General features: G+C 36.8%; 2 protein-coding genes across 6 annotated transcripts in view; one reads left to right on the top strand and one right to left on the bottom strand.

Moving 5' to 3' along the window:
- The window catches only part of Ncc69 (sodium chloride cotransporter 69), a 268620-nt gene that overhangs the window by 231750 nt on the left and 16894 nt on the right, over positions 1 to 19976 (top strand). For all 3 annotated transcript variants that reach the window (XM_081733467.1, XM_081733465.1, XM_081733466.1), the window contains 3 exons: positions 9356 to 9512; positions 13056 to 13165; positions 16212 to 16326. In XM_081733467.1, coding sequence (XP_081589593.1) covers positions 9356 to 9512; positions 13056 to 13165; positions 16212 to 16326 — 382 coding nt within the window. The remainder of the gene's footprint in view (positions 1 to 9355; positions 9513 to 13055; positions 13166 to 16211; positions 16327 to 19976) is intronic.
- The window catches only part of LOC145666341 (uncharacterized), a 32003-nt gene continuing 26963 nt past the window's right edge, over positions 14937 to 19976 (bottom strand). For all 3 annotated transcript variants that reach the window (XR_014127720.1, XR_014127721.1, XM_081733468.1), the window contains exon 3: positions 14937 to 15685. The gene's annotated coding sequence lies outside the window, so the exon portion shown is untranslated. The remainder of the gene's footprint in view (positions 15686 to 19976) is intronic.

Below are 19976 nucleotides of genomic sequence, written 5' to 3'. Positions count from 1 at the left end.
TAGACGTTAAAAGTGTGTGTTTGGGGGGGGGGGGGGGAAGACATGATCTGAATATTTGATATCTATTTTAGTTTTCCTGGCTGCTTGTAACACTTTGACGAAAGGTTGTACAACTATTAGGATAGTATCTGTTTCAGTTATACGGTATATCTTGTTTCATATTTTACTAAGTAAATTGACAAGGGCAACGCAAGTAGATACTAGCCCTTTGTACTCTTAAACAACGAAGGTGTAAGAAGAGATTTGATTCCTTGCTCATGAATATCTGTCTGGAAAATTGTGTGATCAGATTAGGGGCCTATTTAATAACAACGGTGCGAGCGGTCCCGGGTTCGATTCCCGGTGGGGGCACTCGCTCGAAAAAGTGTAAAACGCTTTTTCAGGCCAGCCACCCTGAATGAGGTTTTCCTGGTTTTTCCTCATTCACACCAGGCAAATGCCGGGGTGGTACCTAACATATAGGTCCCAGGTCGCTTCCTTCCTTCCCCTATCCTTTGTTCCTTCCCATTCCCCGGATTGTGTGCTCGCCGAGGGACGTCATCCCTCAAAACATGAAGGGCTAAATGGCCTTAAATGCCTAAAGCCCAGAAATCTAAATCCTAACCTATTTAAAAACAAATTTGTAAAACAAACAGAAAGAATAATATTAATCAAATAATCATAGTAATGAATAATGAGGCTTGTTTTGCAAAAGTTATATTGAAACTGGAAATTAATGAACAACTTACATTTTTAATTCCACGAATGCTATTATGTGTTATTACTCTTAGAATGACAGTGAATACTACAAGCATATACTACGACATTTAAAGAAATACTTTTGCAGCTTCCCGAAACATGTTCGCTGCCATTAAGTAAAGTTTTCACTTTCTTGGAATATATCAAAACTCAGCAATACTTAGAGTCACTCCACGTTTCAGTTATACAAAATAATCCTAAAACGTAGAATTATGCTGAATTCACTAAATTTAATTGTATATACAAAACTGTATATGTATACCCCTAAACTCGTATATTACACTGCAAAATTAATATTCCTTACTGAGCTCCTTCGTGGCTAAGCGGTTAGCGTACGCGCCTTTGACGTGGGAGACCCGGGCTCGATTCCCGGGGAGCTCACGTGGTTCGAACTAAATGATGATCATTAAGTCCACATCTCATATAACTTCGCTGCTGAACAGGATGTTAAACTGAAAAAAATCAAATCAAAATATTCCTTACTATTAGAAAGAAGAAAATACATTTTAGGAACTGTCGACTTTTGTGCAATTAAAGAATAACTTGTGAAGGACTTCTTTTCTTGAGAAATGTTATCTCAATTAGTTCAATGAGTAACATATCGAGCCCTTGCAAGAAGAAATTAAAGTACGCTGGAATTGTGGCACTCCAATATGTTATTTTTGGGCTATTTTTAGTGGCAGTTCAAACACAATTCCTGTAGCTTTCTTAATTCCACGGGAAGACAACCAATACGTACTCATAGAACAACAAATACTTTATGGCACCATTTTGATTCTATAAACCAATAATACATACAAAACTTTATATTTCCAAATGAAACTATATACATTAATGGGTAATTTCAAAAAAGTGGAGGGGAGGCAACTGCCCCTCCTAATCGCCCCCCATGACTCCAACAATAAAACTATTTATTTTACATTGGAAAATATTTATGTCGTATAAGACATTTTGAAATATTTATTTTATAAAACACGAATTATATATCTTTGTTTTAAATTAATATATTTGGTGTTCATTTTTGGCGAACGTCGCTGAGGGTCTTGGGATGATTCGATCTACATTTGTTCGTTCGTCTGCCTGTACCACAGATACTACAGGGTATCACTTTCGGTCTTTTAAGTTTAAATTTCCAGGGTACAAGCATGAGACACACTAAATTTCCTGTATAGATTTTGGCGACATACCAACGTAAAATTTCAAAATGGCGGCCATTCTTTTTTTCAAAATAGCGGATATCCACGCTACAAAGTGCAATTTCTGGTCTTTTTAAGTTGACATGTTCAGAGTAGAAGCATGAGGCACTCTAAATTAGATGTATATACCTTGGCAGCAATCCAACGTAAAATTACAAAATGGCGGCCGTTTTTTCAAAACTGTAGTGAATAGAAAATTGTTGTGCCAATTGTGACAAGTTGTGGCAATGATAATCTTGAAATATAAATCACATTTTAACACTTTTACCCCAAAAACATTTAAATATTTCGAAAAAACCCAATTAAACCCGAAAAAACCCAATTAAACCCGAAAATACCCGAAAAAACCCACATGGGCCCAGGTGGGTTGGGCTTTTTCAAAAAAACCCGGGTTTTTTCAAACCCTGGCAACACATCACGTCGTTACAATGATATATAACTCGCAACAAATAAAACTACCGGGCGGAAATTTTGCGAGTCAAATTCGACTCGCAGTTTAAACTTTTACGAGTCAGAATAGACAGAATGATAGATTTACACGTCAATCACTAGGAAACGCGATCTCTGTTCAAAGTACAATTAGCAACCACGCTATATACTCTTGCGCCAATCTACGCATAAATGTACTATCATTACAATGGAAACTCGTGTTAAGAATAATGGAATATATATATATATATAATACAAAAGAACTATAGTAGCGTCTTTGGAAAGGCTCTACCTACCAACCAAACGGCTCGAGTTCAATCCCTGGAGGGCGCAGATTTTATTCTCCCATTGTACTCTCATTCAAGATGGTTCAGAGGTTCACTCAGCTTGTGTGAAAATGTGTATCTACGGAAACAAGAATGGTCAAGCCTGAGCGTAGTGCTAACCACATCACCTCTATACAAGGTTCACACTGACTTTGAAAATCAGACAAATTAAAATGAATCAGGGGAAGTGTTTCAAAATATGCCGAAAGCCATTAAAATCGACTAAGTTTCAGAGAAGAGTAAGGTATTTTTATTTTATTTATTTATTTCTTTACTTAAGCTGTCCACAGAAGATACGAAGAATGCCCTTAGAATCAAGACAAATTCAAAAAGATGGTGATCGGAAAAGGCTGGAAAAAGGAAATTATCGTTAGAAATAATAAAGAATAATAAAATAAAAAGGTTGATGTGCGCTGAAAGGAACTTTAAGGTTTGAAAGGAAAAAATAAATAAAATATTCAAATGCTACAGACGAAATAAATAATTTACGTTTGTTGGTTGTAGATAATCAAAGAGAGTGCATTCAGAATGCAAAGATATTAAAGATACCGTTAGTGTATAATTATTGTTCGGTAGTAGTCTTCTATTGTATTCCAAATTCAGAATTTTGACTCATAAGTATTTACACTAAGAAGCGTGTACTGAATTTCAAAAATAAAAAGAAAGTTTGGACGGCTATGGGGTGGTTGAGACAGAAAATCTTGACCACGAATGATAGTGGTTGCGGGTCAGGGCTTCTTGGCTAGTCATTGAAATTCAGGAAAATCAATACCAGAATTTCAATGTGCTATGGGTCAGGAGGGCCGCGGTGGCTCAGTGGTAGAGCGTTCGCCTCTGGTGCATGGGGTCCCAGGTTCGATCCCAGCCCCCGCCAAGTAAACTTTGTGGTGGACAAATACCGTGTGCGTGGATTTCCTTGGGGTTCTCCCGTTTCCTCCTACTTCCTTCTTTTAACCATTTCATTCATTTCTCATCACCACCGTCTCCTTTAGCCTAGCCGGCAATAACCATGGGACGTAAAACTCAGATTTCATTTCATTTCCTGTAATGGGTCGGGAAAGTGGAGGAATCATCGTCTACATTAGCCTTTTGCGAATGGGTATCCTTTTACATATACAACTCGCCGCGCCCCGCCCCACCTCCTCGTATTATGTATATATGTATGTACGTACAAGTAATAATAATTAAAAGTAATCGTTGAAATTGTTATTCATTTTAATCTGCGCTTGCAGTATTCTTCAGTCAAATATATATCATCCTTTAACGGAAATACGCAGAAATAATCTCATGGTATCTCATCCTTTACCATGATAGTTGTGGTGAAAGGTAAAAACGTGCTTTTGTTTGGAGAAGTTAACTGTAAGTGTAAATAAATCTGTTGGAGCGAAAATGTTATAAACAGGATGGATTTGTAGATGTGCGGTGCTTGTTGTAAATGGGTTACGAAAATGAGCGAGATATAGCAAAAAGTGAAGCGGCAAGTTCGGAGTACTGATAATTGAAAGTACTAACGAATGCCCCTACATGTTACTGTAGGTAACATTTTGCTTTCCTATTCCTGCGTCTTTCGGTCTGTACTCGAAAGTCTCACACAAAATTTGAATATCTCGTAGGGGCATCTTAATAAAACACTCCTTACTCCCTTTTCCTCTTGCTGTATCAAATAGCAAAAAATGATAAAATATGCGTTTAATTTTAAATAAAAAGTCCAAATACAAATTTTGAGTGTCTAACCTTAAAGAATTTCCAGATTACGCACAATTCTTATAATAATTGCAATATTCATCATTTTCCACTTTCTTCCCTTTCCACGTCGAATTTCCGAACACCTGTCCTGGTACCTTACGTTACAAATCCTATATGATGCCAAATTTCGAGTTTCTAGTGTAATCAGTTTGATCTAGGCGTTCATCAGTAGAGCACAATTTATTTGACCGTTACAAGTAGAAGAAATAAATTACATTGAATCAATTTAGAATCTTGATATTAGTTCAACATTCCGGAGAGAAAATTAAAATATGTATGAGGGAGGGGGAAAGAAAAATTAAAATGCAAGATAAAGAGTGATATGCATAAAATTGAGATCTTACTCTTTGCTCAAGATTTTGAGATTAATCTCAAGATTGTATGCATAAAAGGCGAGACAACGTGACGTCATTTGAGTTTAATTTCAGACACCTGAGTAAATGCTCGGAACTGATGAATCAAACTGTGATTTTTCACTTTTCGTATGCATAAAGTTGGGTATAATCTCAGCTAGCTGAGATTAATCTACAAATTTCGTGAACTACCTCAGTGTTAGTCTCACTTGTCTCACAGTGTGTTAGAGTGGATCAAAATGGTTGAATTTGTGGATGTGGAGCCAAGAAGAAAAGTGTACAAAGTTTGAGAGCCTCTGATGTGTGTAACTATAAAGCTCTATCTAGATTTGAGGAATAAAATTTACAATTGATGGCACAGCATTTTCTTGGATATTCTGGAAACCAGAGGTGGGGCTCTGAGATGAATGTTGCAGATAATGGAAGCTGGAACAGCTGGAGAAACAGCTCAGTGCCTACAACGGCAAAACCTATTACGTTGCACTCTCAATGATAAATACTATAAATAAAAAATAAATAAATAAATAAATTATCCAAATAAATTGTGATGTAGGGAGGAATCACTTCTTGTTGTTTAGCAATTCATAATGGACACGATGTTAGGATCAACGGTGCCCCGTCCACTTCCAATTTCAACATGTGCACTATAATATACTCTCTCTATGTGGTTAGACGTAACTTTTTATGAGAACAAGATTGCACTTGATCATTTTCTCTATTTTTTTATAATTTTGGAGCTACTCAATTGTTTCTGCTTATTTTAAAACTTTGACTCCCGTTCTTTAACCTTTTCTAGATGTTTTCGAAAAACAAAGATGGCCAGTTTTTTTAATCCCCGGAAACCCCTAACACCGTTGCATGAGTTAACACTTCATGTTTTGTTTGCCCATCACAAATGCAAAAGTGTTCCCTTTTTATGTTTATACAGGGTGTTTCAAAACAACACCGACAACGTTTGGGAGTTGATTCCTAACACCAAGGTAAGGCAAAAAGTATAGACCAACCTGGGTGCACAAATGCTTCCTTTCGGAGTTATAGCCTGCCGAAAACATGAAAAAAAAAAAAAAAAAAAATGAAATTTAAATGTCCGTAGCTCCAAAACTATGGGACCTACCGTAGTCGGGTCACGATCTCACGAATTAGTATGTGCCGTATCCAAGTTTCAGAATTCCGTGGTACTTCTGCAATAATTTATATAGAGGTAGTTGGAGAGTACTTCAAATTATATGCCCATATCGAAACTCCCTCTATAAAAATTGCTTCGTTAGTACCTTAGTATTCTCCTAAACGTTATCGGTGTTGTTTTGAAACAACCTGTATATAAAATTAAAGGACACTATTTCTTAATCTCTTGAAACACCCGACAGATCTTGATCAAATTTTCAACATAGATGAGGTTTGGGCCTGGGATAGTTTTTATCATTTCACTTTGATAGTGCAGCTCAGGGGAGGGGAAGGAGGAGATAACTTAAAAATGATCGAAAATGACTAATATCAATGTCGAATTCATAGATTTCCGGGTTGCTGAGTTGAACAGTGACACTTCTAGTCCCGTGTACGTCCAAATTCAGCTTCGTAATTTGATGGAGGAGTTGTATAAAAATGATTTAAAAATGACCAATATCAGTGTCGAATCTATAGTTTTCGAGATCGCTGAGATGAACAATGACACTTTAGACGCCATGCCCCCCAACATGGAGGAGGGGGATATATATATATATATATATATATATATATATATATATATATATATATATATATATATATATATATATATATATATATATATATATATATAATAATCGAAAATGACATACAGGGTTTGTATGATAAGTAATGAGACCAGGTCTGGAAACATTGTTTTATTGATCTGATCTGTACAGGGACTTAAAAGCTTTCGAAGTACTCTCCTCTTGCGTCGATGCACTTCTGCAATCGATGTTTCCACGCTGCAAACGCCCCCTGGAAGTCAGCAGCCGGCATGTCCTTTAGAAATGTGGTCACGGCTGCTTGGATGGCTGTGACGTCTGCAAAACGGGTTCCTTTCAAGCGTGGCTTCAGCTTCGGGAAGAGGAAGAAGTCGGCCGGGCTCACATCTGGGCTGTAGGGTGGTTGTGGAAGGACTTCCACCCCAATCCGGGTCAAAAAGGAGGTCACTAAGAAGGCGGTGTGGGCAGGGGCATTGTCGTGATGCAACTTCCACCGGCTAGCGATCGCCGGTCTTTTCCGCTTGACGCTCCTGTGCAGTCTCTCAAGGACTTGTTTGTAGAAGGCGGCGTTGACGGCTTGTCCTTGGGGTACAAACTCCTTGTGGACCACCCCCACACTGTCAAAAAAAAATCAACATTGTTTTCACCTTTGACTTCGACATTCTGGCCTTCTTGGGGCGCGGGGACGCAGGAGTGTGCCACTCCGCGCTTTGACGTTTCGTTTCAGGGTCGTACTGGAACACCCACGACTCGTCACCTGTTATGACGTCATCTTCAAAGTTAGGGTCACTGTTCATGAGGTTCAACAGTTCCTGACAACAATCAACACGTCGTTGCTTTTGTTCGTCAGTCAACACTCGCGGCACCAGTTTCGCACAGGTTTTTCTCATTCCCAATTGTTCCGTCACAATCTTGTGCACTGTTGTGTGGTTCATATCGAGTTCATCAGCAATCAATCTCAACGATAATCGACGGTCTGAGTTCAGGAGATCCCTCACTTTTGCCACAGTTTCGTCCGTAGTCACTGTTGTCGGGCGTCCAGCCCTCTCCAGATCCTCAACGCTTTCCCGGCCGTTCCGGAACGCACTGTGCCAACGAAACACCTGGGCTTTGGATAGGGCTTCCTCTTTGTAGGCCTCCGTGATGAGAGAAAGCGTCTGAGTAGCCGTTTTCTCCAGGCGAACGCAAAATTTGATCGCATAACGCTGTTCGATGGAACCCTCCATGTTTGTTGATTTTCCGCCGTGACAAGAATGTTCACAAGGGCTTTGTCCAAGGCTTGTCCGCGCTCCACTAAGGCTCGGAGCCAACTGACGCGCGGTGCGTTGCTTTGCTCGGACCCCCCCCTACATCCTCCATCACCGACAAACCCGCTCCAGCGACACGCGCGCCGCGGCGCGGCGAGTCTCATTACTTATCATACAGACCTTGTATTATTGCCAAATCCATAGTTTTCGGGGTCGCTGAGATGAACAGTGATACTTCCGATGCCGTTTAAATCCAAATTCAGCCCCGCAGCTTGGGGAGGGAGAGGAGAAGATACATAAAAATTATCGAAAATGTCCGTTATCAGAGAGCGCTTCAGTAATAGTAAAAAATAACTGACTAACGGCACATATTACTAACTTTTTTTTTTATTTATTTATTTATTTTAACCCAGCGAAGAGGTTAATTGACGATAGTCCAATACTAATTGGCTCCTCAAACTTGAAACATGGTTGCGGCTGTATAATGCTGAAAAGTTGGTTGTCACTGTTTTAACAAAAATCGCGCTTTTGTGCGGGTAAAGCACGGTACTTATTTTAATTTTATTACATGTTTTGACTCGCTGCATACCTGTGAATTCCTGGTTTAAAGAAGGAAAGGAAGTAAATAATTTCGCCTTCATTACGTCAAAACGTCATCAAATCCAAGTTGACATGAGACGGAACTTCATGTCACAGTGAGAACAATCTTATTCCCATTCATTCTTTTTATGCTGGAAATCTCCGCAGAGCAAATTCTGAAATTCCACAATGAAGTGGAATTTTACTCGTGAAATAATCACTGAATCAGCGTTTTACATTGTTTAAAAAAAAATACAAATAAATTGGATTAGGATTAGGAATTAAATTTCTGGCCTTTGGCGTCCATGACCATGTTAGCCCGTCACGGATGAGGGATGACATCTCTTGGCAATCAGACTGTCCGAGGAAAGGGAAGAAAGGAAAGGCCTGGGATCTTATCTTAGGTACCATCCTGGCATTTGTCCGGTGGGAATGAGGAAAATCTCACTTTTTTTTTCCTGAAAGAAGGGATTAGGTGAAAACAGACGATTATCTTAATATTGATAACGTTGCATGGAAGTAATGGAAACCAAAAATTTGTTTCGTTGAGATAACGTATTAATTTTGTGTGATAATACTTCATGCATTTTGGTTAATAAAAGCCTGACAACAAAGTTTATATAAAATATAACACGGAAGGCATAATATAAATGATCTCATGATACAGCTATATTTCCCGTTTAGCCTGATGGATAATGTACGTACCATTTGTCCTAGGTTAGATTCTCTGTATGGTCCTAGAATAAGACAATTACAAAGTTACTTCAATTAATAGATTGTAAGTTCTATCTAGAAGTCTAGAAAAATGCTGTTGGGACTAGATATATTTGACTGTAATATGTTGCTAACAATCTGTCTGTTATGGAATTATTGATATAGTTTGTTGGAGTCTATATCAACAAGAGTGACTGAATGTTTTATTTAAGGTATTTTTTCTATATCCCAGTGTTTCTTAATGATTTTATTTAAGATACCATAATTTCTTGATTATTTAAGATTTATATTTCATTTTGTATTTTGCTCTTTGGTCAGTGAGCAGCGTGAGTGATATGTCTCTACCGTCGACACCGATGGTGAACAGAAGTAAACTCGGCGACACATTGACTGTAGTAGACGAAAGCCATGTTCATGAAAAGGATAAAAGTAAGAAGGGAAAAAGCAACAAAGGATCAGTGTCAGATTTATACAGGTAAGTTTTTCTTCTTTCGTTTTATTCTTCAGCATGCAATGTGTGTAAAGAACGTGTGTTCAAAACTTTGTGGGGCAGCGGTGCCTCAGTAGTAGAGCGTTTACCTCTGGTGCTTGGGGTCCTTGGTTCAATCTCAGCTAGCGCCAAGTGAACTTTGTGGTGGACAAACGTCGTGTGCATGGGTTTTCTCGGAGTTCTTCCGTTTCCTCCTACTTTCTTCATTCCATAATTTCGTTCATTTCTCATCACCGTCTCCTTTAGACTAGCCGGCATAATCATGGGACGTAAAACTTAAGATTTCATTTCATTTTCGAAACTTCGTGAAATGATATCTAATCCAAATTTAGTCAAGAATACTCTTTTGAATTTGGATTTAAGGGAGTTTTGTTTAAAAAACATAAAGTTCGGTGGGTAAAGGTAGGAACACAAACCACGACATAAAAAATGTGTGTTTTCCCAGTGATCCAAAATATGGAAATTGCAAGCAAAAATATTTTTTTCCTAATTGCTGTTAGCCTAAAATAAAATATGTTATAGACTTGAATAATTGCTGTATTACGCTCAGTCAACACTTCTCAGCTAAATGTGCAATTATGAGTGGTAAAATCAGTTTAGGAAAAAGGTTAATTCTTGCTTTCGTTTTGTGCTTACGCGACAAAATTCTGCACTATGATACAGTTGAAAAAACCAGCAAGTAAGCGTTATTGTCCAATCTATACAACGTGTTTCTAAAGGTCTTTATGAGAGGTGAATATATCCATAGAAACAATAAAAGAGTTCCAATATAAATATCCTTGGACTTATTTCAGTTAGACTACTGAAAGCGTTGGGGAAAAAGAACTCAGACTGCTAACAATTCAACTGAGGCAGCATTTTATCGTCTTATATATGTAATTTGCTCGATCCAAAAATGTGTGGTTCAGAATAATTTAGTGGTGGCGTAAGGGTTCCCCCTAAGGGAATTAGAATTTGCGAACATTCCGTTAGGAATGATGGGTGCAATTTCATAACGTATGGAATGACAATATCAAGTCGAATATTCCTCACAAATAGTATGTCTTACTTTGAGCAGCATATGACATGATTCTGTGGATAAATTGTATGCGACCCTCGCGCTGCCCATGTGCGAAATCAAATTTGATTAATATTTCGAACTCGTCGATTCAATATTTTCGCAAACAGTTAAGTGCCACAGAGTAGGTCCAGGAATATTGAACCTAACGTAAGCTTCTCTACCCTAAACTGAGCTAACGTAAGCTACTTTGCCCTAAACTGAGCTAACGTAAGCTACTTTGCCCTAAACTGAGCTAACGTAAGCTACTTTGCCCTAAACTGAGCTAACCTAAGCTACTCTACTTTAGCTAAGCTAAGCTAACCTAACCTACTCTACTTTAGCTAAGCTAAGCTAACGTAACCTACTCTACCCTAAGCTAACACAAGCCTCAAATGCTGGATCTACTTTGCATAATATCACATAATATCAATAAAGCATATCACTTTTAATAAGCATAATATATTTCTTCCAGCGCAATCTCCATTATAATAGAAACAATATTAAGTATAGGTTGGAGGTATAAAGAATGATAACTCCAACCTGTACTTAATATTGTTTGTGACTGTACATAACTACAAAACCAAGTTCAATCCAAAAGTATCCGGCCTCGTACTGAAATATCGCTCCACTTGTTATAAGCGTATAGCATATACTGCTATCTATAGGAGAAATAATAATATAAAAGATTGAATATCGAGATGCTTCAGTTCGTTGGAGGTAATCGTTCGAATTAGTTCATCATGCGTTAAGCTCACATACTTCATAAGTGTTCCAGTCCACACGGCTGTTCATGCCAAGACTGCAGTGCTAAATCTGGGATGTAGAGTGGGTTTTAAAACTCCCTGAAACCAGTTTTGCAGTGTGTCAGAATAAGTGTGGGTATAAGAAATGATAGCTCCAACTGTACTTGTACCAATGCTGAATGTCTGGTAGGGTATCTCACGCTCTCTACAAATCTTAACGTTTCTTGGGTGAGGTCATAGGCAGAAGAGTCCAATTGATGGTTATGCACCATTCCATCATGTCCTACCTGTACTTAATAGGAACTTAGCATTTCAAGATAGAAGCACCGAGTAGAGCACGCTGGGTTGCAGAATATAGCTTTGCCACTCGTAAAAAATCACACATAACACCGTAATGTGTAAAAGATTAAGAAAAGGCCTAAAAAGGTAAACCCATAGAGTTTTGACGCATCGCTCACAGAAAAGATATAGGTGTGCAATAAGAAAATAATTGCTTCTTTTCTTACAGTCTGTAATTGCACAGTCTTGAGTATTGTGAAGCAGGTGTCAGGAGTAATCGTGCGAGAGGAAGCCGGGAACGTAAATCTAACTTCAGTTGTTTAGTATTCGTGCGTTTACGTGAATCCACAGTGATTGAGTGCGCTGACAGTTATTATCCTGTCACTTGGGACAGTTCAAACGATCCTTTTATCTAGGCTCTACCTGGCGTGTCGCGGTATCACTGACAATCCTGTGCCTCTGATCGTGCACACTGTCGATGAATCATTAACACGTCACGTTCCACGCAAGTTGCTTTCTGCGGAACTATCACCAAAACTTCCTATCCCAACTGTGTATCTACGCTCAGTCATATAATTACGCAACAGGCGTTCGCGAGTGTCGTCCTGGCATTGGAGACACATTGCGCGCTCTATGCACAACGAAATGGGACACACAATTACATTCTTCGTGTTGACAGACAACCTTCAAACTGCTGGCGTCACTCTTCTACACATACTATCATCAACCTGTCCTCTACGGTTGGCTGTGCTGGGATCTTCAAATTAAGTTTAACATGTCCTCTCTAAACATATACATTATGTAGTGCTTATTCCGTTCAAATCGGCTATGGGTGTTTAGTGCGCTTGATGATACTCGGAGAAATGATGATAAATGTAATGGTAAAATGAAAAAGTGGAATTAAACAAGAGAACCCCAAGGAAATCCACGTACACGGTATTTGTCCATCAGAAAGCCCACTTGGTGAGAGCTGGGTTTCGAACGAGGGATCCACGAACCAGAGATGAGTGCTCCACCACTGAACTATTACGGCCACCTTAACGTTTTGTGTGCGGGTTCGGATTGATATTTACTTCTGTTGGTTGTAACAGAATAAATAAATAAATAAATAAATATTTTTTTCCTTGGAGCTACAAGCATGCAGACATCCTTTTAATTTACTTATTTATGTGACACGTTTTCGATTAAGTGGAATAACTGTCTGAATATAAGGAAGTTTATCATTACTAGATACACTTGGGATTTATGATATTGCCTTTTACAGAAATTGCAAAAATATAGTGGTTAAAGGGATGAGCGAAGCCAATAAACCTGTTGCTGAAAATTTAAATGTTACAGCACAAAAGTAGCTGAGGTGAAATCAAATTGCTCGTACGTATGTTACCTGATTCATATTTTATATACTGAATTAGTAAAATTTGTTGCTAGATGATACCCGTTAATTGATTGAATTTTGTATTTGTTTAGGGGGCCAGGAGGCAGTGAACTTCCAAAAGAAGTTGTGTCCAATGTGACGCAATTTCAAAAGAAACAGAAGAAGGGCACGATTGATGTTTGGTGGCTTTATGACGACGGAGGTAAGATTCATTGAATAGAAGCAATATTTTCCTTGCTGTCAGCGTAAGATTTGTCTTCAGTTCTTACAATTTTTCGCACGTATTGTTAATGCTTGGCGTATTTTGTTTGAAAGTCTTTACACTCACAATGTAAACTCATCTTGTTCTTCCGCGAATAAATGTACATGTATTAATGGCGTGCCATTTTTATTGACTAAGAGAAGCGGTTAGCGTACGCGTCCTTGGCGTGGGAGACTCGAGTTCCATTTCCGGCGAGAGCTCATGTGACTCGGATTCCACATTAAGCCGTAGGTACATGTCTCATATAGCCTCGCTGCTGAAAGGGACGCTAAACTAAAAATCAATCAATTTAGTAGATTATAGTAGAGTTTTTCAGTTTATCGCAACCATAAATCATATAGATAAAACTGAATTTTTGAAATTGCAAGCACTATTATATAATAACTACGGCCAAAAATGGAAGATCTATCAACAATATAATTTTCCAGAAAATATCTCTCGAATAGTTTCTTAAATCTAATGGTAATGATGAAATCAAAGCTACTTTGCGTCAACTGAGTAGCTGAAAATATTAAGTTTTTTGCATGGATTATCTAATTTGAATTACCACGTCGCACAGTGGGGCCAAACCATGCAACTCTTGGCAAAGCCCCGAAAAGTGAAGTAAAAGATTGACGCGAAATAATTTGTTATAATTAAACCTTAATAGTGTACACATAAGATAGTGTGCAGGAAAGGAAGTGATAGCAGCTTACAATGACCTCATGGCACGTGTAAACTTGGTTATCCGCCGAAGCCGGAGAGGCACTGCTTAGTGACAGAAGATAGGAAGTTGACTTTGAATGCGACTATTCCTACATTGCGTATAGATATTCAATGGCTGGTAAACATGTTGACATGACCCACATGTACGTATCGTTTTGTATATTTAGAACGTTAATGTGCTGTGTAGTAGTACTACTGAATATCATATTTGGTAAATGCATATTTGGTACTGAAAGCATATAAACTATGGTCGAATGATAGAATGGCATTTTAGTAGAAAATATGGCATAATATGTCTGTGATTTTTTAATATGTCGTAGTGGAAACACTGTTCTTATTGTATGCAAAGAAGAAATCTGCACATATTTGCACTTTTGAGAAGTACAGCGCATGAAACTGTTTCAGGAAAAACGAATTCTGCATGCAGTGCAGCTTTTGAATTGAGCTGGGATAAATGTGAGGGCAGGTGTTAGGTGATTAGATGTGTGATCCCCATACACGCACTGACAACGTTGAATATAAGTTGATTCTGGGAATTTTGCTCCCATACCTCGTTGAGAACTTCGCCCCCCAGACCCCATTTTATTCCCAACATCTAGTTGTACTTCTCGGGCATTCACCCGCAGAAATAAATTCTAATAAACCATATTTGATTAATGGTGGCGACGTTTTAAAACGCCATTATTTGCTAAACAATCTACGAACTATAAGGTAGCACCATATTAAAAATGGTGTTGATCAATTCAGTGTTTTGTTTTTTGTGATGCGTGCACAGAAGTGATATTGGAATCAACTGTAATGATCCTCCGCTCTCTCCAGCTCAGAGTGTTCCAATCAAAGCCCTAAAATGAGCCCAGTGCAAGATATGAAACAACTGAACAGATTACCAATGCGTGTAAATCATAATGGGCCCTATGCAGAGTCGTTTTGACGTATGATTAGCGTCATACTAAAGGCGTGACTACTGCAGGAAACATGTTAGTCGAACTCTTTAGTATGGCAGTAATCACGTGTCAGAACGACTCTGCGTAAGGCCGAATGTGTTTAATATATCTTATAATCTATTCATATAGAGAACTTGTGATAAGATAATTTTTATGTATTGAAGCATCCTTGCATCATCATTGTCATAACTAATCTTCCACAACTTTAAAATAATTTTGAGCAGCAAGAAATTTTCTATAATTTTATTATTCTTCAGTTGTGAACTGTATAATTACACTTTTTCCGTTCACGCGCAAGAATGTAAGCCAATTGTAAATTGCCAAATCAAAGCATATTACCCACGCGCAAATTTATGCCAATTATATAATTTAATATAATCTAGGTGTGAATATAAGGAATATTCCCTTTTGTGATGTGCGAGTAAACTTTATATTTTTAATTAAACAATGCCGAAATAACACACACATTTGTCCACGGATTTTCTTTTACACTTTCAGAGACATATTCATATAGTGCATTCCACCTAAAAACTGTATTTTTGTTTGTTTGTAAATTTATTTTGTGTTCAAATCTTTCTTTTACATATTGAATACATTATTGTAGCCACTGCACAACTGAACGAATTGGTTTCCTTACAATTTTCTGCTTCATATTGCGCATTTCAACTTTTTGCCAAGAATTTAGTGCTTTCGTCCCACTGTGCGTTGTCACAATGGAACTTAATTTTTGCGGTTGATTTTAGCAGATGTAAAACTATTGAATTGTTTTGAAGCGTAGCAAGTAAAAAGCCTGTAGCTATACATATGAAACCTGAAATAAATAAAATTAAAAAGAAAATAAATCAAATCAATAGTCACGTCCTCCAAATTTGTGTTAATGTATGCTGCAAGAAAACATACGTTAAAGAATAATTTCCATATATATTAATTAATTAATGTAAAATTACTTGGGAGTAGCAGGAGGCGGGGTACCAGCTTTCACCATTTGAAATATTCAACTTTCAGGGCTGTATCTGAAGAACGCAAAAAACTAGAAACAGTACCCATGTCTAATGTACGATGTGTACATCTCCTTAATAGCGTTCAAGTTTTTCATTCGTACATTTTAACAAAATAATAATAATAATAATAAAAAGTTAAGTAGAGTTTTCACTTTTAAATTGTTAGACGTTAATCACAGATATTACGCTTAACTTAAAAACTACCTGCGTAGTGTAATAGTGGTAAAGGATGCTCTAAGTAGTATTACTTTTTATATTTGCTAGCTATTGTTGAGATTGAATTTAGATCTTGTGTAGTAATAATACTTATTGTTTTTTTTTTTTTTTTTTCTGAAGGATTAACGTTGCTGTTACCATATATCATAAGCACAAGACGAAACTGGGCTGGTTGTAAACTACGCGTGTTTGCATTGGCTAACAAAAAAGACGAACTGGACACGGAACAAAGAAGGTAAGCCGAAAGGAATCTTATGTCAGATCGTGAAAATTTCACAACCAAAGTTAATTCTTTTGATAAAATGACAATATTGTTCAATATGGTTTATTTTGTATTAGTGTTAAATGGCAAGCAATTTGACGTACTGTATGGCCTAGAAGGCTCCAAACATATGTAAGCTTTCGTAGATTTTCGATTTGCTGGAATTATATATATTTTTTTATATATTTATAATATATGTATATATAATCTTCATATCTCGTGGAAATGCACCCAACAAAGAGTACCTGAAGAGGTTGATCATTTGAAATATCTAAGAAGTATTTTGACGAAAAACTCTTACTTCAGCAAAGAGATCACGTCGAGAATTGCCATAGCCAAAGAAGCATTCAACAAGAAAATATCACTCTTAACTAGCAGGCTTAATATTGGAGGAAAGAATAAATTGCTCAAGTGCTATATATATCGAGCATTGGACTTTATGGTTCAGAGACTTGGGCATTACGAAAGATAGAGAAGAAATATTTAGAGAACTTCGAAATGTGATGTTGGAGGAAGATGAAGATGATAAAGTGGACAAAAAGAATAACAAACCTATTTTAAAACTGATAGGAGAGAAGAGGACGCTTCCAGCTACCATCATTGGTAGGAAGGTCAATTGAATTGGACACATCTTGCGAAGAACTTGTCTTTTCCATACCGCCATAGAAGGAAGGATGGAAGGAAAGCGATTAATAGGAAGAACACAAGTAATCGATGATTTGAAAACTAAAAGAAAATATTGGGAGTTAAAAAAGGAAGATGAACATGGAGAAATATGGAAAAAAACATTTCCAGGTCCAAACTGAAAATTAAGAAGAAAAGAAAAACCCAAAAGGCAGAATACTTTAATAATAAGAAGAAGCAGAAGAAGAAGAAGAATAAGAATACACCTTCTTAAAGATGTTTTATAAGTACCAAAATGGCGCAAATTAATTTACCGTTAACAAAAATACTGTGTAGTAAATATTTTGTTCCTGGATAATATGCGGTTATTTCCTAGCAGTTTATTTAAGAACACACAAAATAGTAGTTTTTTTCTTTCAATTGTTTCTGTGAACAATAAAAGAATATGAAGAACATACCTCTCGCATATTTTCCTAATTTTGTGGGACGATTATTTCGGCGCCTCTTAATCACTGAAGCCTTTTTCAGGTTTTTTTTTTCCCCTTATAGTTGAAGAACAAAGTTTTTACTTAGATCATGGGTAGTTTATCTTCACAGAAACACCTTATTAGATAAATAGAAAAGTAAAGGTCTAAATAGTATTTAGAGAAAAAAAAAAGACAAAAGATTCAAAACCATAAAAATGAAACTGAAAACAAAAGAAGCAGAAAAATGTGTCTCGTTCCAGGTTTGGCCAGAATGCGAGAAAATTACAGAGTAATATGATCTTATGAAGACCTTCAAATCACCAATAAATTAATAAATAATAATTAACAGAGAACAGAACTTATTACATAGAAGCGAAAATAAACTCTGTAAATTACGAGATTATATCTACGAACAAACCTACTTAGGTGTGATGAAGGGAAACAAAGTAGAATAAAAGAACATCTTACCAGTTCTAAGAACAATATTCAGCTGGTTTCAGAACTATCAAAACACCGAAGTGAATCCAAGCATTTTGTTAAACAAATCAACATTTTGCACAAAACGTCGTCGCTTATTGAAAGACAAGTATGCATATCATTTTTTATCAGGACTAAGAATCCAAAATTAAACCTGGATAAAATTAGGTTAGACAAGCAATAGGACTAAATCATAAATTACAGCAAATAGTAAAGATCTTCCACATACTGTCACTGCACCGAAATTTCCACAGCATTCAATTCAGCAGACTTCAGTCAAGATTCACTTACTTCACTGTTATTATATATGGATATCTTATTTATTCTTTTATTCTCTACTTTTGCTTTTTCTTAACATTTAGCAGCACTTTTGTTCATTGAGCTCTATTCGTTTTAGCTTGTTCTTTCAATTTTAGTTCTGAGCAACTACGTTCATCGTGACGGGGAGATATAGCCTCGATGCTGACGTCCCCATTAATCCCCCATTCATTCATTCATTCATTCATTACTGTTTCAACATGGAAGATGGAAGTTCTCTATCCTTTATCACTCTGAAAATCTCTGGGATCTTTTGAGTATCTGACGAAAACAACGTTAAATTGTTGAAACTTTTATTTTAGTTTTAATAAAAAAGTATTCTTCTTGTTAGAAATTATTAGTTATTTATGGAAGCTCTGTATACAGTTTTCCTTTTTTTTTTAGAAAAGTAAATAATAATAATAATAATAATAATAATAATAATAATAATAATAATAATAATAATAATAATAATAATTATAATAATTATAATAATAATTTTAAAATTTATAGCTTTACCAAATTTTGACCTTAAGTGCTAAAGTTTTTATTGAAAATAAGAAGAAAGTAAGAAGAAATATCAATTAAGCTGTTCAAGAAGTTATTAGTAGTAGTACATGAATAAGCAAATAGTAGAGTTTATGAAATCTATAGGAGAGTAATAATCCTTGACGCACTACACACGTAACGATGTTCGTTCTTTTATATGAAATCTTTGTTTTACGTCTTACGATTATGCCCTGAAGACTAAGGAAACTGATGATTTAATGAAAGTGAACGATTGTAGAATTGGTGGAATGAGAATGTGGGGGAAACGAGAGACTCCGAGAAAACCCAGACACAATGCTGTCCTCCACCACACTTACATGGCCTTGGATCAAAGCAGGGTCCTCTCACGCTAGAGGTGAGCGCTTAACCACTAGTAACCACACCCACTACTAAGCCCTGGAAAAGGTCTCGTAGCATTAGTACGTATTTCCTTTAAGTAGGACCTCTCTCAGGGCTGGAAAGGAACTTAAATCACGATCAGCAAATCAATGAACACAAGTGTGTGGAAGTGAGTAGGCTTCCCAAGATGTGAGACTAAAATGCAACTTACCTCATCATTCCACAACAATAAGCAATGTTTCGATAATTCGCTCCTTGCTAGAGTTTAAAGTTCACATTTTTTGGTGGAAACGTTCGGTTTGTTTCTTTGCTATGTATTCATGCTTCTGAGTTAATTAAAATAAACGTCAGCATCTTTCAGGTGCATCCTTTGTCCCATTTTATCGAGGTTGTAGGTAACAACGAACACGAAGTTTCCAGGGTTTGGTTTAATTCCCGTCAAACTTAGTGAAATACCCTGTAGATTTCACACTGTACCAATGCTGTCAGCGTGTTTTTTCAATTTCGATCTACGATAGAAGTAAAGTAAGTCTCGTGATCGTGAAGAAACAAAACAAAATCGAAATTTCAACAGCAATATTAATTAATCCCAACTATATATAAAACTACATGAGCTCACATAAATTATTGAGCACTTCCCGCACTTCCCGAAAGCTACAATGATTAAATTTGACATGATTGTAGCTTTCGTGAACTAACCCTCAGGAAAATAGCCAAAAGTGAATATCTATAATTTTAGAGGGTCTAAAGAGGGGATAAAGAATTTCCCTATGTTATTTAAATGGGCCTTTTTTAGACATATAATCTCATGTTTTAGGTACTTAGAATTGGAATAAAAACTTGAAATTCGGTATGCTTGTACGTTTTCGT

The sequence above is a fragment of the Thermobia domestica genome, chromosome 12, assembly GCF_964235325.1.
Source record: "Thermobia domestica chromosome 12, izTheDome1.hap1.1, whole genome shotgun sequence".
Taxonomy (NCBI): domain Eukaryota; kingdom Metazoa; phylum Arthropoda; class Insecta; order Zygentoma; family Lepismatidae; genus Thermobia; species Thermobia domestica.
This window is presented reverse-complemented; position numbering and strand designations above follow the sequence as displayed.